At 37.8% G+C, this 18964-nt stretch overlaps 1 protein-coding gene across 2 annotated transcripts in view; it reads right to left on the bottom strand.

Annotated features, from left to right (window-relative positions):
• Positions 1-18964, bottom strand: part of snx29 (sorting nexin 29) — a 106201-nt gene that overhangs the window by 33947 nt on the left and 53290 nt on the right. For both annotated transcript variants that reach the window (XM_088323376.1, XM_088323375.1), the window contains exon 15: positions 10728-10834. In XM_088323376.1, coding sequence (XP_088179502.1) covers positions 10728-10834 — 107 coding nt within the window. The remainder of the gene's footprint in view (positions 1-10727; positions 10835-18964) is intronic.

The following is an 18964-nucleotide window of genomic DNA, read 5'->3' as shown; positions in this document are numbered from 1 at the left end:
CGACAAATGACGGCGGCTGTGTGTTGGTTTGCCGTGCCGTGCCTTGCTAACCTGCCCTGACGGGTCTTTGTCATGGAACTGACAGCTTTGCATATGAGCCACCTGCTGCCACTGGCAAGCCAGGTGATCTAAATGCACATGCGGGGTACCACAGGGGTCATTAATAGGTCCGGTATTTCTTACTGTCACTTCCCCCAAAAAGTCATTCTCTTCTTGATTTATTTTTCTGTCATTCGGGACAAGATAAATCACAATATACTTCTGATTTATATTACAATATCTTTAAATAACATTTTAGACCACCTTTTATTATACTTACTATACACGTCAGTAAATAAAGTTCGGTTATAATTTTAAAAAATGTTTTACATACATTTTGTATGTTTTCAAAAAATAAATGAATACATTCAAATTACAATTTGTTATATATTCAGTTGTATTCAGGTAAGACAAAAATATGTCAATTTGAACAAACTATATCTTTTATAGAGATTCTATAAATCTATTTTTTTTAAATATATTTTTAGATTACTGTTATATTTATTACTATTTGGAGATATTCATTTTGTATGTATTTTATATTTCATATTTTTAAATAACATTTTTATATTACTATATTACTGTCATTTATTTAAACGTATTTCAATATATTCAGAAAGTATATTTCTGTAATAATTTAAGCAAATTACATATTTATATATTTTTGATTTTCAAATTAAAGGTTTAGATATTTAACTTACTATTATACTTGATAATATTCAGTTAATGAAATTGTGTAATAATTTACAAATTTTAGATTGTTTGATATTTTTTATAATAATATTCTACTTATATTTTATGTTCATTAGGCATAGCAGAATATTCAATAAATACAATTCAGAAATAATTTAAAGAAAATACATTTCTAAATAGATCTTTTTTTGAGAACTAATTTATGACTTATATTACCAATACTCATTGTAATATTCAGTCAACAAAAGTCTTTCATAATTTGAACCAATTACATATTTTATATATATAATAATATTTTTAAATAAAACATATATTCACATAATTTCTTTAAAAGCTCCTTTCAGGACATTGAGCTTGCTGTACGCTGAATATAAAAATCAATAAAAACAGGGTGAAAAACAATGAAAATCTATATTATATTTATTCTATTTAATTAGTAATATTCAGTCAATAAGATCCAGATCATTTAAACAAATTACGTATTTCCAACATATACTTTATCATTTTTATTTTTATCTATTTTTATTAGAAAAATGATAACTTATTTTGGCAGCACGGCAGCGCTGTGGTTAGCGCATGTGCGGCACAGTTCATGTCTTGGGAACCTCCTGCGTGGGTTCAAATCCAGCTCCAGACTTCCTGTGCGGAGTTTGTATGTTCTCCCCGTGCTTGTGTGGGTTTCCTCCGGGCACTCCGGTTTCCTCCCACATTCCAAAAACATGCATGTGTAAATGAGCGAGTGAGTTGTCTGTCCCCGTGTGCCCTGCGATTGACTGGCAACCATTTCAGGGTGTCCCCTGCCCACTGCCCGATGATTGCTGGGATGGGTTCCAGCACCCCCGCGACCCTACTGAGGATAAGCGGTGTAGCTAATGAGATGAGATGAGATAACTTATTTTATAATCATTTCAAATAACAATTTAAACAAAATTAAGTCAAGTCAAGCAAAATTTTTTAATATATTTTTTATATAAATATTAAAGATGTGGAAAATATGGTAAATGACTATTTAAAATATGTTTGCCCTCACGGCTCATATGGTTCAAAACTCAAACCACTATACGTCGATAAGTTCAGTTTCCTACAAGTCAACGTGTTCTTGAAGTTGTTATAGATGATGACTAATTAACCCTTTCAGTTCAACCAAACCAAGTGAGTGAAAGTGTCAGTCAGGAGGTGGTGCCACGGCCTAAAAAAAGGTCCACCTAAGTGAGAGTAGGAGAACCGAGATTGGATTTGAAATTGGATGCTGAAAGGAGGAATGAGCTCACTCCGTCCTCTGCGGGGGAATTAGTCATGACAAATGTACTTTGCGCTGCTGCCATCTTCACTTTTTTATGAGCGCAAACAAAATTGGCCTCATCTATCGCGTGCAAACATATAATTCCCAAATATTTTGTGTTTATGAGACATAAAAAATTTACAGGAGATGTGCTCATTTTTGAAGAATGTAACAAAAAATAAACTCCCATACAATAGGAAGATTCTGGTGGGCAACCAGAGTTAATTGGTCCCACCAAAGCCTCAAACTTGTATTGTTAAAAAATATGATAATATTCTTAGTTATAACGTATGAAATGGTGTACAACGCACACCCCCTATTTTTAGAGTAGAAATCACTCTAAAATCTAGTTTCACTTTTTCTCAACTCAATCTTGAATGCAATAAGAATCAAACACAGATCGCAGCAATGAGAGCACGGAACTCTTAACCACTACACCGCCAGTGGTATAAATGACAAATAAAAAGGCAGTCGATGTTAAATTTGTCACATACAATAAAAATAAAATATTGGAATAGAAGGGCGCACATTCAACACATTTTTGTTCAATTGTAGATCAGACCAAATCAATGGGACTGTATTGTGTATTCCAAGCGGGAAAAAAAAATCAATTATACTAAACATTTCAAGAACTTTCAAAGCCAATTTTCCAATTTTTACAGTACCATTGAAGTTGAAAATCCAGTATGAATCATATATTTTGCAGAGCCACAAATATATCTGCGATTTACATATGCGACTTTTAATCTTGAATGTGCATTTATCAGAACAGGATTTTTAGATCTTGAGTAAATCGCGAATACATTTGTTTTTGAGACAAATCTTTCCCCATGTAGTTGGGTAAAAATGACAGTAATATGCAGCTTACAGTTTCAGTTGCAGGAGGTTAATTATAATGGGAAGCCATTATAATTAACCACTGGGAAACACAACCTTCATTTTTGCAAGTCTCCTCATAAATGTCTATAATAGATATGTTATCCTTGCACTAATGCACATTTCATAGTGCCCTGTTTATGTGTGGCATGCAGCGGTCCTCTTGGGCACAACCCGTAGGGGACGATGATGCTTCATAAGACAAAGTTGTACAAACTAAGGTCAGCTGGAGTCAATTACGAGGGAAGAAGAAATACGATGACAATGTGAAGCCAACAGAGAGAAGGGTTGGCATTATTTACAAGCAGACTTGTTGAGAAACATGAGAAGAATTTCAAGCATTTACAAGCACTTTAACCCAAATTCAAGCACTTTTCAATCTTTGAAAATACAACAACAAAATTCAAGCATTTTCAAGGATTTTTACAAAACCTGAAAACATTCCCAAATTAAATTAAAGGACAAGACTTAAACAGCCACCCGAAGGAGCTATTTGTTGCACAATACCAACTCCAACTTTTGATCCAATGAGCTACTTCTAATATTGAGACATGATAATGACAATATATATGGAAAATTCTGAAATCGATGTATTTTCCTTGTGGTCATTACATTTCTAGTACCCGGAATACAAACGCCGCATGGCGACAAGTGCAACTTGAAGGCCGATTGGATATCGAGCATTTCCGTGACTCACTTCAGCACATCTGCTCCTCAACAGGAGGAAACATGACGGAAGATGATGGAAGAAAAGAAAGGAAAAAAAAGAGGGTGAGAGCGGACCAATATAGACGCCTCAAGCTGTTCCGTCCACCATTCACTAGTTTAAAAAAAAAAGGGGAAAAAAAAATTTGCCATGTAGCAACACGGAAACGCGTGAAAAAAGAAAACAGCAGATGGACGACTAAGAAAAACACAAAATCAGTGACACAAAATGAGTGCTTTGTTGCAACAGCATCTAGGCACTTCAAGCGGTTTGAAGAAAAATAGTAAATGATTGTCTGATTTTTTTGTGGTAAGCCATATAAAAAGGTAAACTAATTTTTCAACAAATAAACATCGCCAACTTACCGAAACACGACGCTCACTCTTTTTCTTCAACACAAAATCTGTTATCTAAATTATTATAGAACACCGCCCACTAGTGGCTGATAATGAATATTTAATTAACCATTATATCACATGTGTCAAACTCATGGTGCTCCACACCATTTTATGTGGCCCGCGAGAGCTTAAAATGCTTGCGTTGCCCTTACGACCACGGTTTTCTTTAATTGATATGTTAGCGTGTTTAAAATTTAATACAAGACTAAAAGTGGATTTTAGTTCATTAGGAAGTGTTCTACATAAATATGTTGTGTTCATTTGGGCTTTAAGTTGAAATGTGTAGTGAAAAAATACTATTACTGGGTTTCTTGTGTCACTTCACGTTACAACATGGAAAGTCAGACAATGGCTGACAGGGACTGTTGCTTGTCCAATCCATCCTCATCCATGTTGAAGGATTTAACAAAGCAATGATGTAAGTATCTACAAGTGTTTATATGATGTATAAACAACTATATCTTGTAATAGTTCCAACAGGTGCAAAGTGTATGCACTTTATTTCAGTGAACTTATTAGCACATGGTCTCAATGAATTGTATTTTACTTTTGCAGTTTTCACCATCCGGAGAAGGCAAATAAAAGTTCTCAATATCACGTGCAGTGTGGTCAGAGTCCTTATTTGTTGGTTAATCCCCGGGGCCCTATTGACACTAAAATGCGTCTAAAAAGAAGCGAGTCAAAAGGGTGCTTTGACCAAAACTACATTTCCCAGAATGCCCGTGGACTACAATGCAAGCCAAGTGACGGCTTAGCGTCACTACAAGGTAGGAATTGAGATATACATAATCCCTTAATGCAAATGTACTGTTGGCAATTAAATATTTTATAATACACAGTAGTTACATTTATTTTGCATACCATTCATGTACATCTTGTTACTTCTATAAGTGACATCAGACACCTGTAATTATCTATTTTGTAATTATTTAATTAATATTTCTTGTTTATTAATTTATTTTAAAATGTCTTATTCAGCCAGATAGCCTTAGTCTAAAAAAGAAAACGAATTTTAAAAATGACTTTAATTTTTTTTTTTTAATAGGAAATACTATTAAAATGAGCTAAGTTATTGGCTAGTGGAACAACGTTATTTGTTTACCTATTCCTTTTTGCAATAGCAACTCAAATGTCCTTTAGTTAAAATGGAGAGTACAAAACTATTTTTTGGAGGGGGGATTATCTCATGTGCGGTCCCTTCTCAAGGCTTCTTCATTTTCCTCATCTTAAGGTTCTCTAGTTTTTCCTTGGCCTCAAGTAGGTTTTAGATCAGGGGATGGTGTAATAATGATGTAATAATAATCTGTGGTTTGCAATAATCTGTGGTCTGTGCAGCCCTTTGGGCATGACGTTAGAAATCAGGTTGCATGGACAGGTGCTGGAAGAAGTTGAAAGCTTTAGGTACTTGGGTTGTGATGTGGCTGCAGTTGGTGGAATGGAGTGTGAGGTATTGCACAGAGTGAATCAAGGAAGCAAGGTTTTGGGTGCTCCGAGGAGAGTGATGAACAACAAGAGTATGAGTATGGATGTTAAGAGGGGACTGTATGGGAGTGTGATTGTGGCGACTGTGTTGTATGGTGCAGAGACTTGGAGCCTGAACGCAGATTTAAGAAGGAAGTCGAATGTTTTTGAGATGAAGTGTTTGAGGACTATGTTAGGAGTGACAAGATTGGATAGACTGAGAAATGAAATTGTGAGAGACAGAACCGGAGTAGTCGTGGAACTGGGCAAACGTGTTGATAAGAGAGTACTCGGTTGGTTTGGATACATGGAGAGGATCTACAGAGCAGAAGTCAATGGAAGGAGACCAAGAGAAAGGCCGCGATTGACGTGGATGGTTGGTGTTATGAGTGCACTGCAGGAAAGAGGTCTAAATATAATGGAAGCTAGAGCTCTTGTTGGTGATAGAAAGGAGCGGAGAGGTGTTGTGAAAGGATAGTGGGATTGTGGACGCGTTCTCAAGGATGGGCTGGGCACCCGCAGAGGTAAACCAGTGAAAGCTGTCGGGCCCTGCTGTTGAACAAAAGAGTGTGTTGTGTCACCCTGACCCGAGTGACATGGCCGCTTTCTGGTGTCCCATTTCATTTGAAGGGACAAAAGCATGACCAACTTGGGTGCCGAGGTGCCCAACTTATGTGGGCAATTGGGTTGGCCATGGTCCAAAATTTTTGTGTGTTTTTTTTTTTTTTTTTAAATATTTATTTCCCTTTTATTTTTTTTTGTTATTGTATGTGTGTGTCTTGCTGTCGGTCACTCCTCTTGAGGGATATGACCAAGGTAGATAGATAGATGGATAGGTATTATTTATATTGTGAGAAGACGTGATTTCACAGAATAACTGGGTGAGACCATTTACCCTATGGAAGAAGGGTACCTGATCCAAATCCAGTACCCTCATAAACTACATAATTGCACTGCCTCATTGCAAAAATAATAAAAATAATTTGTTCCAACTCCTGCAGGAGCTTGCCACCTGATCAAGTGGATCAGACTCGTCCCTGAAACAGATTCAGTTTGTAATTGATGTTCTTGTTCCAAACGTTTTTTTTCTTTTCTTAATGGTTAATTAATGAGCTTGTGGATCAAAGTGAGGATCCCCAGTCCCACTGACAGTTTCTGACCTATATCGCGCACGCTAATATTTGCTCCCTACGACGAAGGCACAAGGGCGACGTACAGGAGGTTTGACGTCGAATTATACGTACTGAAAATATAAATGCGCAATTGTCAAACTTGTTAGGTAATCATATAGTTTGGATTGGAAACTTTTCGGTTATCTGCAGGGTGATATGAGATAAGGAGGTAAAATCATGAGTTAAAAGCCCCAAATTAGAAATAATAGTAAAAACGGCTTTATTACAAAAACAGGCCTGCAGACACAAAAAAATCCACCGGAGAAGTTTTAAGCAGCGTATAAATAGTGGATCGTGAACCATTTTTCAGTGAGTCGCAGACTTTGCCTAGGCAAAATAATGCCAAGAAAAAAAATGGGGGGCAATTACACTCCGAAACAGTAGATGCCCAGCTGAATCTCTTCCCATTTAATCAGTGTGGTCCCAATTGTGTTTAAAAGGGACCCTATCTCATTTCATTACGATTCTGGAAGTTGTATTGTCTTTTTTGCTCATAATAACGAGTACCAAGAAGGTTAGTGATATGGGGCAGAAAAAGTGGAAAACACCAATAATGATAGAGTCAAAGAGGAAATTAAATGATTTTGAAATATGAAAATAGTATATGATTTTTCTGCCATTCAAGCGCTGCTTAATAGTAAAGTAAATTGTTTGAAAGTGTTTTATTTAACATCTTTACCGGTGTATGATTATTTTATTACTTACATAATTAAATGATTATCAACGTTTAGGTTTACCTTTTAATTAATACTTTAAGTATGTAATACTTTGATTATTAGCGATCTTAAAGCAATTTTAAGGGATCACTTTGGGTGCGATGTCGGCTTATATGTGTGTACATACTGTACTTGAAGTCATCTTGGTATTGCTATACATTTAGTTTTTTGGGGGGAAAAAGTTTAAAGTTGAATTTATTCTATTCCGCTTTAAACTGCACAATCCTTTCATTTTTTTCTCTCTATTTGGGTCAAAGCTCATCTTCAGGGTGAGATGGTTGGTCCTCAAGTCAGACCAGTTGAGGACCGCTGGTCTAAAGGGACAAGTGGTACAAAAATACTTCCCTCATTTGAAAAAACAAAACAATATTGACTTAAATAATAAGCAAAAATACATTAACGATCATATAACGTTTGCATTTATTTGACATGACCTCAAACGAGTGGGAGCTGACATAATTGTCAGCCATCTTACAGCTACAGGTGAAAAAATGTCACAAAAGGCTGGGTGAATAAATTGGAAGAAAAATGGTGCGGTTTCTTCACGCTGAGTTTGTATTCTTCCTCGACTTTTTAGCACTCATTTCCGCTTGGAATACACGATACAGTGACATTTAGCGGTCAAATAATACACACTGTCCCATTTAAAGAAGCAATTGTCATCAATGTCTGCTTTGGATCATTGGTAAACTAATTTTCAGGGTTTTGCAATTGACTGGTTACATTTTCAAGTCATTCAATGCCGAGGACAAATATAATCGTCAAAGAGCACTTTACTCTTCACTGCCATTGACAGATATGGACATCAAAGTTGCATTTGAATGTAACTGCATTAGCTGCTAATCAGAAAGAAAGTGTCAAACAAATTGTATTGGAAAATAAATCCCAGCGAAAAAATGAAAACACTGTTATTCATTTCTTTAAAACTTTTCTCTAAAACTTTACCAAAGCCCATAAATATACATATCTAACTCTGTGTACAGTTTTTTTCCTAATCTTTCTATTTATTTTCATTAGCCTCAGAAAGTTGAAAAGAAAATCAATCTGAAAACCTCTCGGCTTTGCGTCATCGGGGAAAACGCGTTGCTTACAGGCGTTTTAAATTGTATTATCAACTTCAAATAAAAGGCTCTAAGAAATATATAAAGCAGTGACTGTTGGAGCGGAAAATGACATTTCTAAATTCATCAAGCGCAATTAGGTGTCCAATTTCTCACTTAGACGTTCTCCAGGGATGCAAAGTGTTGCACTGGTACCCTTCCAATTACGAGACGGCGACGCGACCCCCGATTAGCCAAAGCCCAATGTTCTTTGTCTTCTTAACCCCCCTCTTATGTTAAAATGCATTTTTGCCTTATAGCACAAAATACGTTTTTTTAAATAGCCAGCCATTACCTATTTTGCAATTAAATTAACCCATTTTCTTCTTTCCAATAATCCGGGTATTGCTCGTATTGTTTTGTATCTCTAGTGTTATTCAGAGACATGGGGTCAAAAGGAACTTAATTTGGATTGAAAATATTGTTCTTGGTTTCCTTGCACAAAGTAATCTTAAAAGAGAAAGACGTTAATAAAATGATGTGGTAGAACTACCCATTTCCCCCAAAATTATCTTAGAGACAAAGAAAGTGAGAGAGAGCAATAGAGAGAAATACCAAGAGAGAGAGAGAGATAGCAAGAGAAAGAGAATAAGAGAGCGTTAGAGAGATAGAGAGCAATAGAGATGGAGAGAACGATAGAAAGAGAGATAGTGAGAGAGCAATAGAGAACAATAGAGATAAAGAGAGCGACAGAGATAGAGATATATAGAGATAGAGATGGAGAGAAACAGAGAGAGAGAGAGTGACAGGGATGGTGAGAGCAATAGAGAGATAGTGAGATACAGGGAAAGATGCAGAAAAATAGAGAAATGTAGAGAGATTTGGCAAAAAATAAAGTGAGAAAGATAGATAGAAAGAACGATAGGAGATATAGAAAAAGAAACTAAATATTTAGAGATAAAAAAAGATATCTGAAGAGAGAAAGAGTGGGATAACCAAAATCTAGTTGTTTAGAGCGGATTGTGGAAAAAACATGCACAAAATGAGTGAGAGAATGAGATTCTTGACCCAATTTGGGATTTTTACAGTCATTTTTCCTAGTTTTTCATTTTTGCTTTGTGACTATCCGAAACAAATGTGTTGGGCTTATTAAAATGAAGTGGAAAAAAATGCACCTTTTTGGGGTTATTCAAAAAACTGCGGCCAAAACAACCCTAAACTCGTTAGCTGGCTGTTAGTTTTTGGGAGCTACCGATTTTGGTTTAAAGGGACACAGATTAATGACATGAACAACCCCAAAACACAAAATAAATTGCTTTATTTTTCTTCAATATATTAATGTTTTCAGTAATTCTGTCCCAACTGTAATAAATTGTTTACAAAACAACTTTGGAATTAAGATGTTTGATTATTTTTTATCCGAATGAATTGTTTTTTTAGGCCGGCTCAAGTCAAATAGCTTTGGAAAAAGCACTTGGTGCACTTCAGGTGATATCTTTTTTTCACATTTAAAGAATACATGGGGCCACAAAAGCATCACCTGCCTGTTGAGTCACCTTGTAAGTGTCAAGGCTGAAGATGGAAAAGACGAAAAAGAAGGGAGACAAGCGAATACATTTTCAAAAGCGCTTCCGATTATGGAGTCGCGTCAACAGTTCTACTTGAAATTCAGAAGCGCATTCACCACTCCTGGAAGCGACGTCAATTTACTTTTTTTTCCGTACAAAACAAACCAAAAAGGACGCAAAAGAGCATCGGGAGCCCAGAGGATCGGCTTCCCCAAAAAAAATCAACATCAATCCCGTACACCAAGGCCAATGAACACAGGCTGATCGTAAACAAAGCTGTGTTACTAAGGTAAACACAGATGAATATTTATCTTGTTCCGCCAGGCCTCATCAGGAACCAACAAAGCTCAATGTGACATTTCCCCACAAATCAATAGTAACGTTTTTTCGGGGGGCGACCGTTTTCCATAAAAACTGCAAAAAACGCGTCGTTTATGACTTATGACAAAAAGCGGTGAGTAAAAGAAAAGTTTGAGCTAAATCAAAACAAATTACGCCCGCCTTTAGAGTGCTTCCAGGATAAATTACAAGTGCAAGGACGCCTAAAAAAAAAAAATCATACAAGAAAAGCTCCGGATATTTTAACTGGCAGCCAAGCAAATGAGCAAGTAACTAGGTAAACAATGTGACAAATGCATGAAGTGTGAGCATAAATAAGTAAAAGCATGGATAAAAACAAGTCAAATGTATTCCTTTTTTTTTTATAAAGGATTAATTTCCATAACCTGCACTAAAACATGTGCACGGTGTATTGAGTGTATACAAAACACACTCACCTCAATGAGTTTGCGCTCGTAGCTGGCTGCTAACTCCTCGATGTCAGCCATGCATTTGGTCTGAGGGGCAAGGGACTGCTCTTCGTTCAAAGGTAACACCGACAGAGCTGCAAGGAACACAAAATAATACAGGTACATTTATTCAGAGGGCCTGTTCGTATTTCAGCCCAAAATGGAATTTTGAGGCTCTTTGCTGATATCCTGTTTATTATGCACAAATAGAGTGTTTGAAAAGGTGCAAAAAACAATAATAAATTAAAAAATGCCCCTGAATTCAAATGGGTCTTTTTGAAAAAAAGAAAGAAAGGAAATAATGCAATTTAAAAACGGTGACTATATATATTTTATTTTCACTGGCATTTATTAGTAAACTGTCTTTTTTCCATCTTTAAGGGATAAAAGCAGTGTTGTGTTGTGAACAATAGAAACCAACTATACAGAATATGATGAGATCACAAGTATATATATATATATATATATATATATATATATATATATATATATAATATATATACTAGAATCCTTGGTTTATTGCCATTATTGGGAAGACAATATGGGAAAATCCACAAAACAAACCCTCATTAATGCTGTCCCTCACTTGCGGTAATAGTCAACCAGGGATAATGCATTGCAGCAGCATGGCTGCTGTTCATTTTAGGTCATAATAACAGAAACAAAAAGTGCCGCCAATCATGACACAAATTTGCTCTCTCGACCCCGTTCCTATCAATGGTCGATTGGGGATAAAGGATCTTGGCCAAAACAGTGGAGTTAATTTTGGGCTGGCCACAATCGCATGTTTCAGCAGCCCAAACTGGGAAAAAAAAATGTGCTCTGCCAGCCGGCCCCTTTCTCTTAGCAAGTCGACCGAAGGTAAGGGATCACGGCCAACACAGTGCATATCATTTTAGGCGGGCAGAATGGCACACTCCCCCAAAAAAGTGCCTTCTGCTGGTCTTCAAGCGCAGCAACAAGGGATTGGAGATAATGGATCGCAGTCCCTTAAGTACAGTACACTTTTTGGTGGACAGAATGACAAAAGAAAGCTACCAAACCTGACAAAAATGCACTCAACTAGCACCTGCTTGCAGCAATATGCAATTGAGGGTAATGTATCACGGCCAATACCGTGCATATCATTTTAGGCAGGCAGAACGACACACTCCTCCAACAAAAGTGCCTTCTGCTGGTCTTCAAGCGCAGCAATATGGGATTGGAGATAATGGATCGCAGTCCCTTAAGTACGGTACACTTTTTGGTGGAAAGAATGACAAAAGAAAGCCGCCAAACCTGACAAAAATGCACTCAACTAGCACCTGCTTGCAGAAATATGCAATTGAGGGTAATGGATCACAGAATATTTTTCCACCCGCCAATTACAAAGCGCAAAGTAGCAAGAGAGTTGCAAAAGAAGTGAATGTGCTCCACATTTGCGTTTTCAAACCTACCTCTGACTTGGAATAACTTGAAAATCACAGCTTGAGGCCATTTGAAACGTTACAGGGTTTTAATGATCTGAGTGAAATTTAAGTACCCTAATAGTTTGTTTTAAACGTATTCTCTTTGATTCCAAAAAAACAAGACAAAAATGGGCGAGCATAAAAAAGTGCAAATATTCAAAGGCACACAGTCCAGGATGTGCACTCCTTTTTTTGTTATCTGTGCAAAACGGAATTCACGCATTCAATGCTATCTGAAACTAAACACATTTTATGTCAATAGTCTTTCATGGCACGTGTTCTCAAAACTAAGGGGCTGTGCACACACACGTAGGAAGGATTACAGTGAAAACCTTCCCGGCAATTGTCGCCACTTGAGGCAGCATGACTCGTTTTGATTGAAGAAAACGACGCACGAGGGGAGCTAGCAAACTCTCGAGGGACTCCGTTCTCACTTGCACTGAATTAACGTCACGCTGGAGGAAAAGAGTCGAACGCGGGATCGCGCAAAAACACAAACCCGTACTTTAGCAACGGTGGATGTCAAACGTAATTTTTAGCCGCCCCTCCTTCCTGTCATTTCTATTAAGATGATGAATGTCCTCCAAATTCATTGCCTCCTCTTTGACTTCCCTCTCAGAGGCAGCTCATTGTTTCTTTGTAATACTGGAGCTCGCTCATGGGCTTAAGTCATCATGGCAGCGCCTAAAGCCTTGTTTCTAAGCTCATAAACATCAACTAATAGGGTTCCCCTTTGCAGGAAGAAAAAAAGAAACAAAATACAGCAGGGCTTGGCAGAAACGCTGTGTCTTCGCGGAGAGGGGGCGGGCAAGGCTTTGATTGGATTTCGGGCACCACAGAGGAAAATTAACTTTGGAATTTCGACATCAACACACACTTGCAAGGAGGGAGGGGAAGACATGCTCTGAGAGCAGACAAAATGAGGGAACCCTTATAAAATTGATGGGAATTTCTTGTGTCTAAAGGCTAAAGAAGGCACAAATGGTATTTTTGAAGGCAGTTCGCCAGGCTAGATCTGAAGATATTCCAGTAAAGATCAAATGAAAACAGATTATTAACTAGTGAGTCGTCTGTCAGTCCTTACATAAGCGCTGCATTTTCCAATGGAGAACCGAAACTGCCAAAATAAAATGAATGTTTTAACACAGATAAATAATTTCATTTTCTTTTAAACGTCATCAAATTCAAATTAAATAAAAAAATAGGTGCTAAAGCGGTAAAAAAACAAAATTAAAAATAGGGTGTAATAACTAACATAATTAAATTATCATTTTAATCTTAAAAGAGTTGTATGGAATTTTGGAACGTTTTTACTCACTGCCGCCATCTTCTAGCTTGTGTCATCATTGCAGCCTTAGTCAGCTCCTTCATGATGCATGTGCAAGTACATGCATTTTTAGACATCCTCGAATAAACAGTCTTTATTTTGGCATTTGGAGTCTATTGAAGCAGGCCTTTTCTTACTTTCAACATTTTCATCGCTAACAAATATAAAGAAAAATAAAATGTGGGGACAAACACGGCATCCATCTCCAGCACACCCCATACCCCACCATTACACAATCCTTGCACTATCACACATTTCAAATTGCCCCGTTTAGATGTGGCATACACCTGTCCTCTTAGGCACGGCCCATAGGGGTCAATGACGTTTCATCGTACAATACCATACAAACTAATGCCATATGCCCTTAATCCCAACAAAGAAGAAATGCAATGGTAAAGCGAAGCCACCTAAGAGCAATGTTAGTGCCATTTTTAGCACATTTGTATAACATGGCCAACATTTCAAGCATTTACAAGTACTTCCCCAAAAATTCTAGAACATTTCAATCCTTGAGAAAACCACTTAAAATTCAAGCATTTTCAAGGACTTCAAGCAACTGTACAAACACTGAAGTCATCAGGAGGGCAAAAAAAAAAGTCGAACATAAAACTTGGAAACGTAATCAAACTCCCATTCCTGCTAGCAAGGATCTTGTGCATAAAATACGATTTTGTGAGTAATGTAGACAAAGAGAGAAGTAGAGTGTGTGTGTGTGTGCGTGTACGACAGTGTAGTGAGGGGGGCGGGAGATCGGTGATGACACCACAGATGTTCCTGGCTAAAGAAATTTGTGCTGACAGCTGGTGTGTAATAACAAAGCTAACTGAGCGTCATTACCCGGCAGCTGAGCTGCGTGCTACGAAATGTCGGCCGGAAAACAGGCAATGCTAACATCGGAATGCTAACATCGGAGTGCCCCGGGAGAGAAGGTGTTCCCCGATCTAGGGCTGGCGTCCCATGAGTGACCACATGAGTGCGTTTGTCCCTCGGGACGTTGCTCACGCTCGAGAAAACTATAAGCTACTTATGCGTGTGTGTGCCAAGAAAACTGTCTCGGGGAAAAAAAGGGTTTTACTACAGGGTTCGTACAACGTTTTCATGGCCTGAATTAAGCACTTTTTAATGACTTTCAAAGCCATTTTTTTCCATTTCTCCAGCACCATTAAAAGACAAAAATCTGATGTGAATCATGTATTTTGCACAGCCATAAATATATCTGCAATTTGCATATGTCATTTTTAACTTGCGTCTGAACAGACCAAGACATAGTTTTTAGATCTTGAGTAAATCGCGAATATATATTGTAAACTAATATCTCCCTGTTTAGTATGTAGCTTACATTTTCAGTTGCAGGAAGTTCTTCCCATTACAATGAAACACTGGAAAATGCTACATTAATTTTTGGGATGACCCATAATTCATGTTTAATATTGATACATAATCGTTGCACTATTACAAATTTCATAGTACCATTTTAGGTGTAGCATGCACCTGACCGGAGGGGGGAACGAAGCTTCATAGGACAATGCCGTACAAAATAATGCCAGCTGCAGTGCAGTGTTGGTATAATTTTTCTTTAATAAGACTTGTTGAGAAACATGGCGGCCTTGGGGGTAGGCCACTCGCCCCGAGACTGGGAGGTTGCCGGTTCGAGCCTCGGCCGGGTCATACCTAAGACTTACAACATTGGTACTCATTGCCTCCCTGCTTGGCGCTCGGTATTAGGGGTTGGAATTGGGGGGTTTGGTCACCTAATGACTCCCAACACATCAGATGGGTTGAACGAGGGGGCTGGGAATCCCCTCCTCTGTATCAATCTCCCAGAAAGAGTCAGAAATGTGAATGTGTTCTTGACTCTAGCCACCTCCCAATAGGGGGATATGGCTCCCGTATAAATAGATTTTATATATATATATATATATATATATATATATACATACAAACACTTCACCCAAGATTCAATCGCTTGGCAATCCTTGAAAAAAATCATTAAAATTGAAGCATTTTCAAGGATTTCAAGCACCAATATGGGCCACATCACTTTATAAGCCTGGCGGGCCAGCTATGGATGAATAGATGAGGCCAACCACAGAGTTAATTCGTACCAAACCCCCACATATCGTATTTTCAAAAGAATAAACTATTTTAGATTGAGTTAAAGGAACAGTGTGTATCACTTGACCACTAGATGTTGTTTTACTGTGTCATGCAACCAAAACTTGCGATCACACAAGGAAGAACACAAACTAAGGAAGACTAAAAGCGACCAAACCATTAAATAAAACGGCCCATTTCGGGGATTGTTATTTACAGTACGAGGCAAAAGTTTTATATTTGTTCTATTATATAATTTCTACAAAACATCTCAATATTTTGGCAATATCTCAAACAGAATATTTTTTACGCACTCATTATTTTGAAGGCTGATTTAGAACAAGAAAAATACAGAAAAAGGGAAAAAGGGAGGAGGGAAAGTGGAAAAGAAAAAGAGAAAAGGAAACAAATGAAAAGAAGAAGAAGAAATAAAGAGAAAGAAAGAAATAAAAAAAGAGGGGGGGGGGGGGGGGGGGGGAATTACCCCATCTGAGGAAGTGTTTTTTTGTGCACTATGACCCAAACCTTGGTGTTGGTTTGGTGGGCTATATTAAAAAAAGTAATGCACTTTCTTGGCATTGTTACACAAATCCTCTTATTTGGTCGAGTTATTAGAAAAAAAAATTGGGGGGGAGGTTCATTTGAATTAAAAATGCTTTTTTTCGGGTATTTATTTTTAATCAGATTTTTGGGGGGTTGTTTGTGCAAAACAAACAGAAGTACTTATTGATTTCTCTTTCTTATTTCTCATGATGAATTCCTTATTTCTACGTCGCTAGTAGCGAAATGTACGCGAGAGGCCAACTACAGTCCACGGTACAAATTAGCATGGATTCGTATTCATTATTTCTCCCCACATAAAATGTACACTCAACACGCGCTAAACAAACCCGATTTCCATTATGAAACGACAGGAAAGAAAACAAGTAAAAAGGGCAATAGCATATTGGACAAAAGAACGCCATCATTAAATAAAAAATAAAAAACACCAAACGCGGTGCCGGGTTAATCACGCAGAAGTGGGGGAGCACGCAGGCAGCTGGTGGAATTAATTAACTTGTGCTAATCAAAAACAATCTTCTTTCATTTTATAATTGTGCAAAGTTCATTTTATCCCGTTGGTTCCCCTTACGTAATTGCCAGACTTTGAGTGTGAATTTGTCGTTAGTATTCAAGCGAAAGGTAGACCAATCTGTTCAATATTAATATCATTTGTGAATGCTGGGAAGCTTTTTTTAAATATTAGCGTATTTTGAGAGAAAACCAAATTTGGGAAAATCCATACAGGAAGAGGGGTTCAGGGATATACAGTGAACATTGGTTTATCGTGGGATGTATCAGAAACGGGCAGGAGGAGGAGTACAGGAAATTGATTCAGGACTTTGTCCGATGGAGCGACGCAAACCACCTGCACCTAAACACCACCAAGACCAGAGAGATGGTGGTGGACTTCAGGAGAACCAGAACTCACCCGGTTCCTGTAACCATCAAGGGAGAATGTGTAGAATTTGTCCAGACCTACAAATACCTGGGTGTGCAGCTGGACAACAAACTGGACTGGACTGCCAACACAGAAGCTCTATGTAGGAAAGGGCAAAGCCGACTTTACTTCCTCAGAAGGCTGGCCTCCTTCAACATCTGCAAAAAGCTCCTGAAAATATTCTATGAGACAGTAGTGGCAAGCGCCCTCTTCTATGCGGCAGCGTGTTGGGGAGGCAGCGTCAAGAAGAAGGATGCCTCTCGTCTCAATAAACTGGCTAGGAAAGCGAGCTCTGTTGTGGGCAAAGAGCTGGACAGCCTAACAACAGTAGCTGAGAGACAGGCACTGAAAAAGCTGAGGTCAATCATGGACAATCCATCGCATCCGCTTCACAGCATTATCTCCGGACAGAAGAGCAGTTTCAGTGACAGACTGCTGTCACTGTCTTGTACTACGGACAGACTGAAGAGATCTTTTCTTCCTCATGCCATGAGGCTCTTTAACTCCACCCGGCAGAGTAAAGGCCCACATTAAACCACACCACCTACATTGGATATTACCGAATCTTACTGCATTTTGTGTTCTGTGTAGCACTATTTAGTTACTCTATATAACATGCTAAAGTGGGCATTTGCACGTCACACTGGGTATTTGTATATTGTATTCTTTTGGCTTTATTATTGTATTGTTCTCAGCTCAGGGATGCTGCTGGAAATGTGAATTTCCCTTAGGGGATGAATAAAGTATCTATCTATCTATCTATCACCGGTGTTACATTCCAAAAAGAACCTGTGATAGACAAAATCCATGTAGTAGAACCCTGCTTGAAAAATTATACAATTATATTACTGTACTTTGTTTTGTTTGTTTTTCAGTTTTGTGTGCTTGTTTAGGGTAGTGATGGCTCCCGGAATGAAAAACTGTCTAAACCTGTGAGTGCCATAATGTATAAATAGGTTTTAAAAAGCATCGTCCCAGAGTGTCAAAACGTAATTTTTTTTTTTTTCATTTAAATAAAAAAAAAACATTTCTGCAATTGAGCTAAACAGTATGTATCAAGCCTCTGGGAATGATTTCAATTATAAATCACCAATAGTCGACAGGAATGGCTTTAATCAGATCTTTGGCGCCGGCTCTTCCCATTTGAGAGAAACTTCAGGCATTTAATGAGTTAAACAATTGCCTGAGCCTGTAAATAGGGCTTGTTCTTTGGTTTCAATGTATATAATAAATAAAATAAATCAATATTCCACGTGACAGGTTTTAAATATTGCAGGTCCTTTTTGAAATGAGACTGCCGCAAAAAATTAGGGATTACTCTCGTTTATCTTTTTTGTGATGGCTGAAAATACATCTGAACCTGTTAAGTCCCATTTGAAGGAATCTGCATCAATTGATCGCCCTAGAAAAAATAAATTAATTTTGACTTGGTGTACTAGTTGATTATTACAGCACAAGAGAATATCTAACATTTTAGGTCACTCAGAGGAATGGTTTGGGAACTATGCCCAATGGATAGTAAGCAAAGTCAAAGGTAAAAACCCCCAAAAATACTAAAATAAAGACTTTGGGAGTAAAAACACAAAAGGAATCTTTCAGATAAATATGAAAAATACTCAACTGGCAGCACGACTTGTTTATCGGAAGCGCTCACTCGCTTAGGATTAAAAATAAACATGGAAAGTCTCCATTCTGGCCATTCTTATCTGTGTTTGCATGTCGGCTTTTTTGATCAGAAGTTAGTTCTCCCAGTTTTGTTCGAACGTCATTAGCAGCCGACCATATGTCGGGCTTGTTGCCTGCCAAGGACGACTAGTGGTAAACGTTGAAGCGATTTACGGATGTCGGCACGTTCAGAAAGCAAATGATTACATAA

The sequence above is a fragment of the Urocampus carinirostris genome, chromosome 19 (genome assembly GCF_059441175.1).
Source record: "Urocampus carinirostris isolate Australia breed hairy pipefish chromosome 19, RoL_Ucar_1.0, whole genome shotgun sequence".
Taxonomy (NCBI): Eukaryota; Metazoa; Chordata; class Actinopteri; order Syngnathiformes; family Syngnathidae; genus Urocampus; species Urocampus carinirostris.
This window is presented reverse-complemented; position numbering and strand designations above follow the sequence as displayed.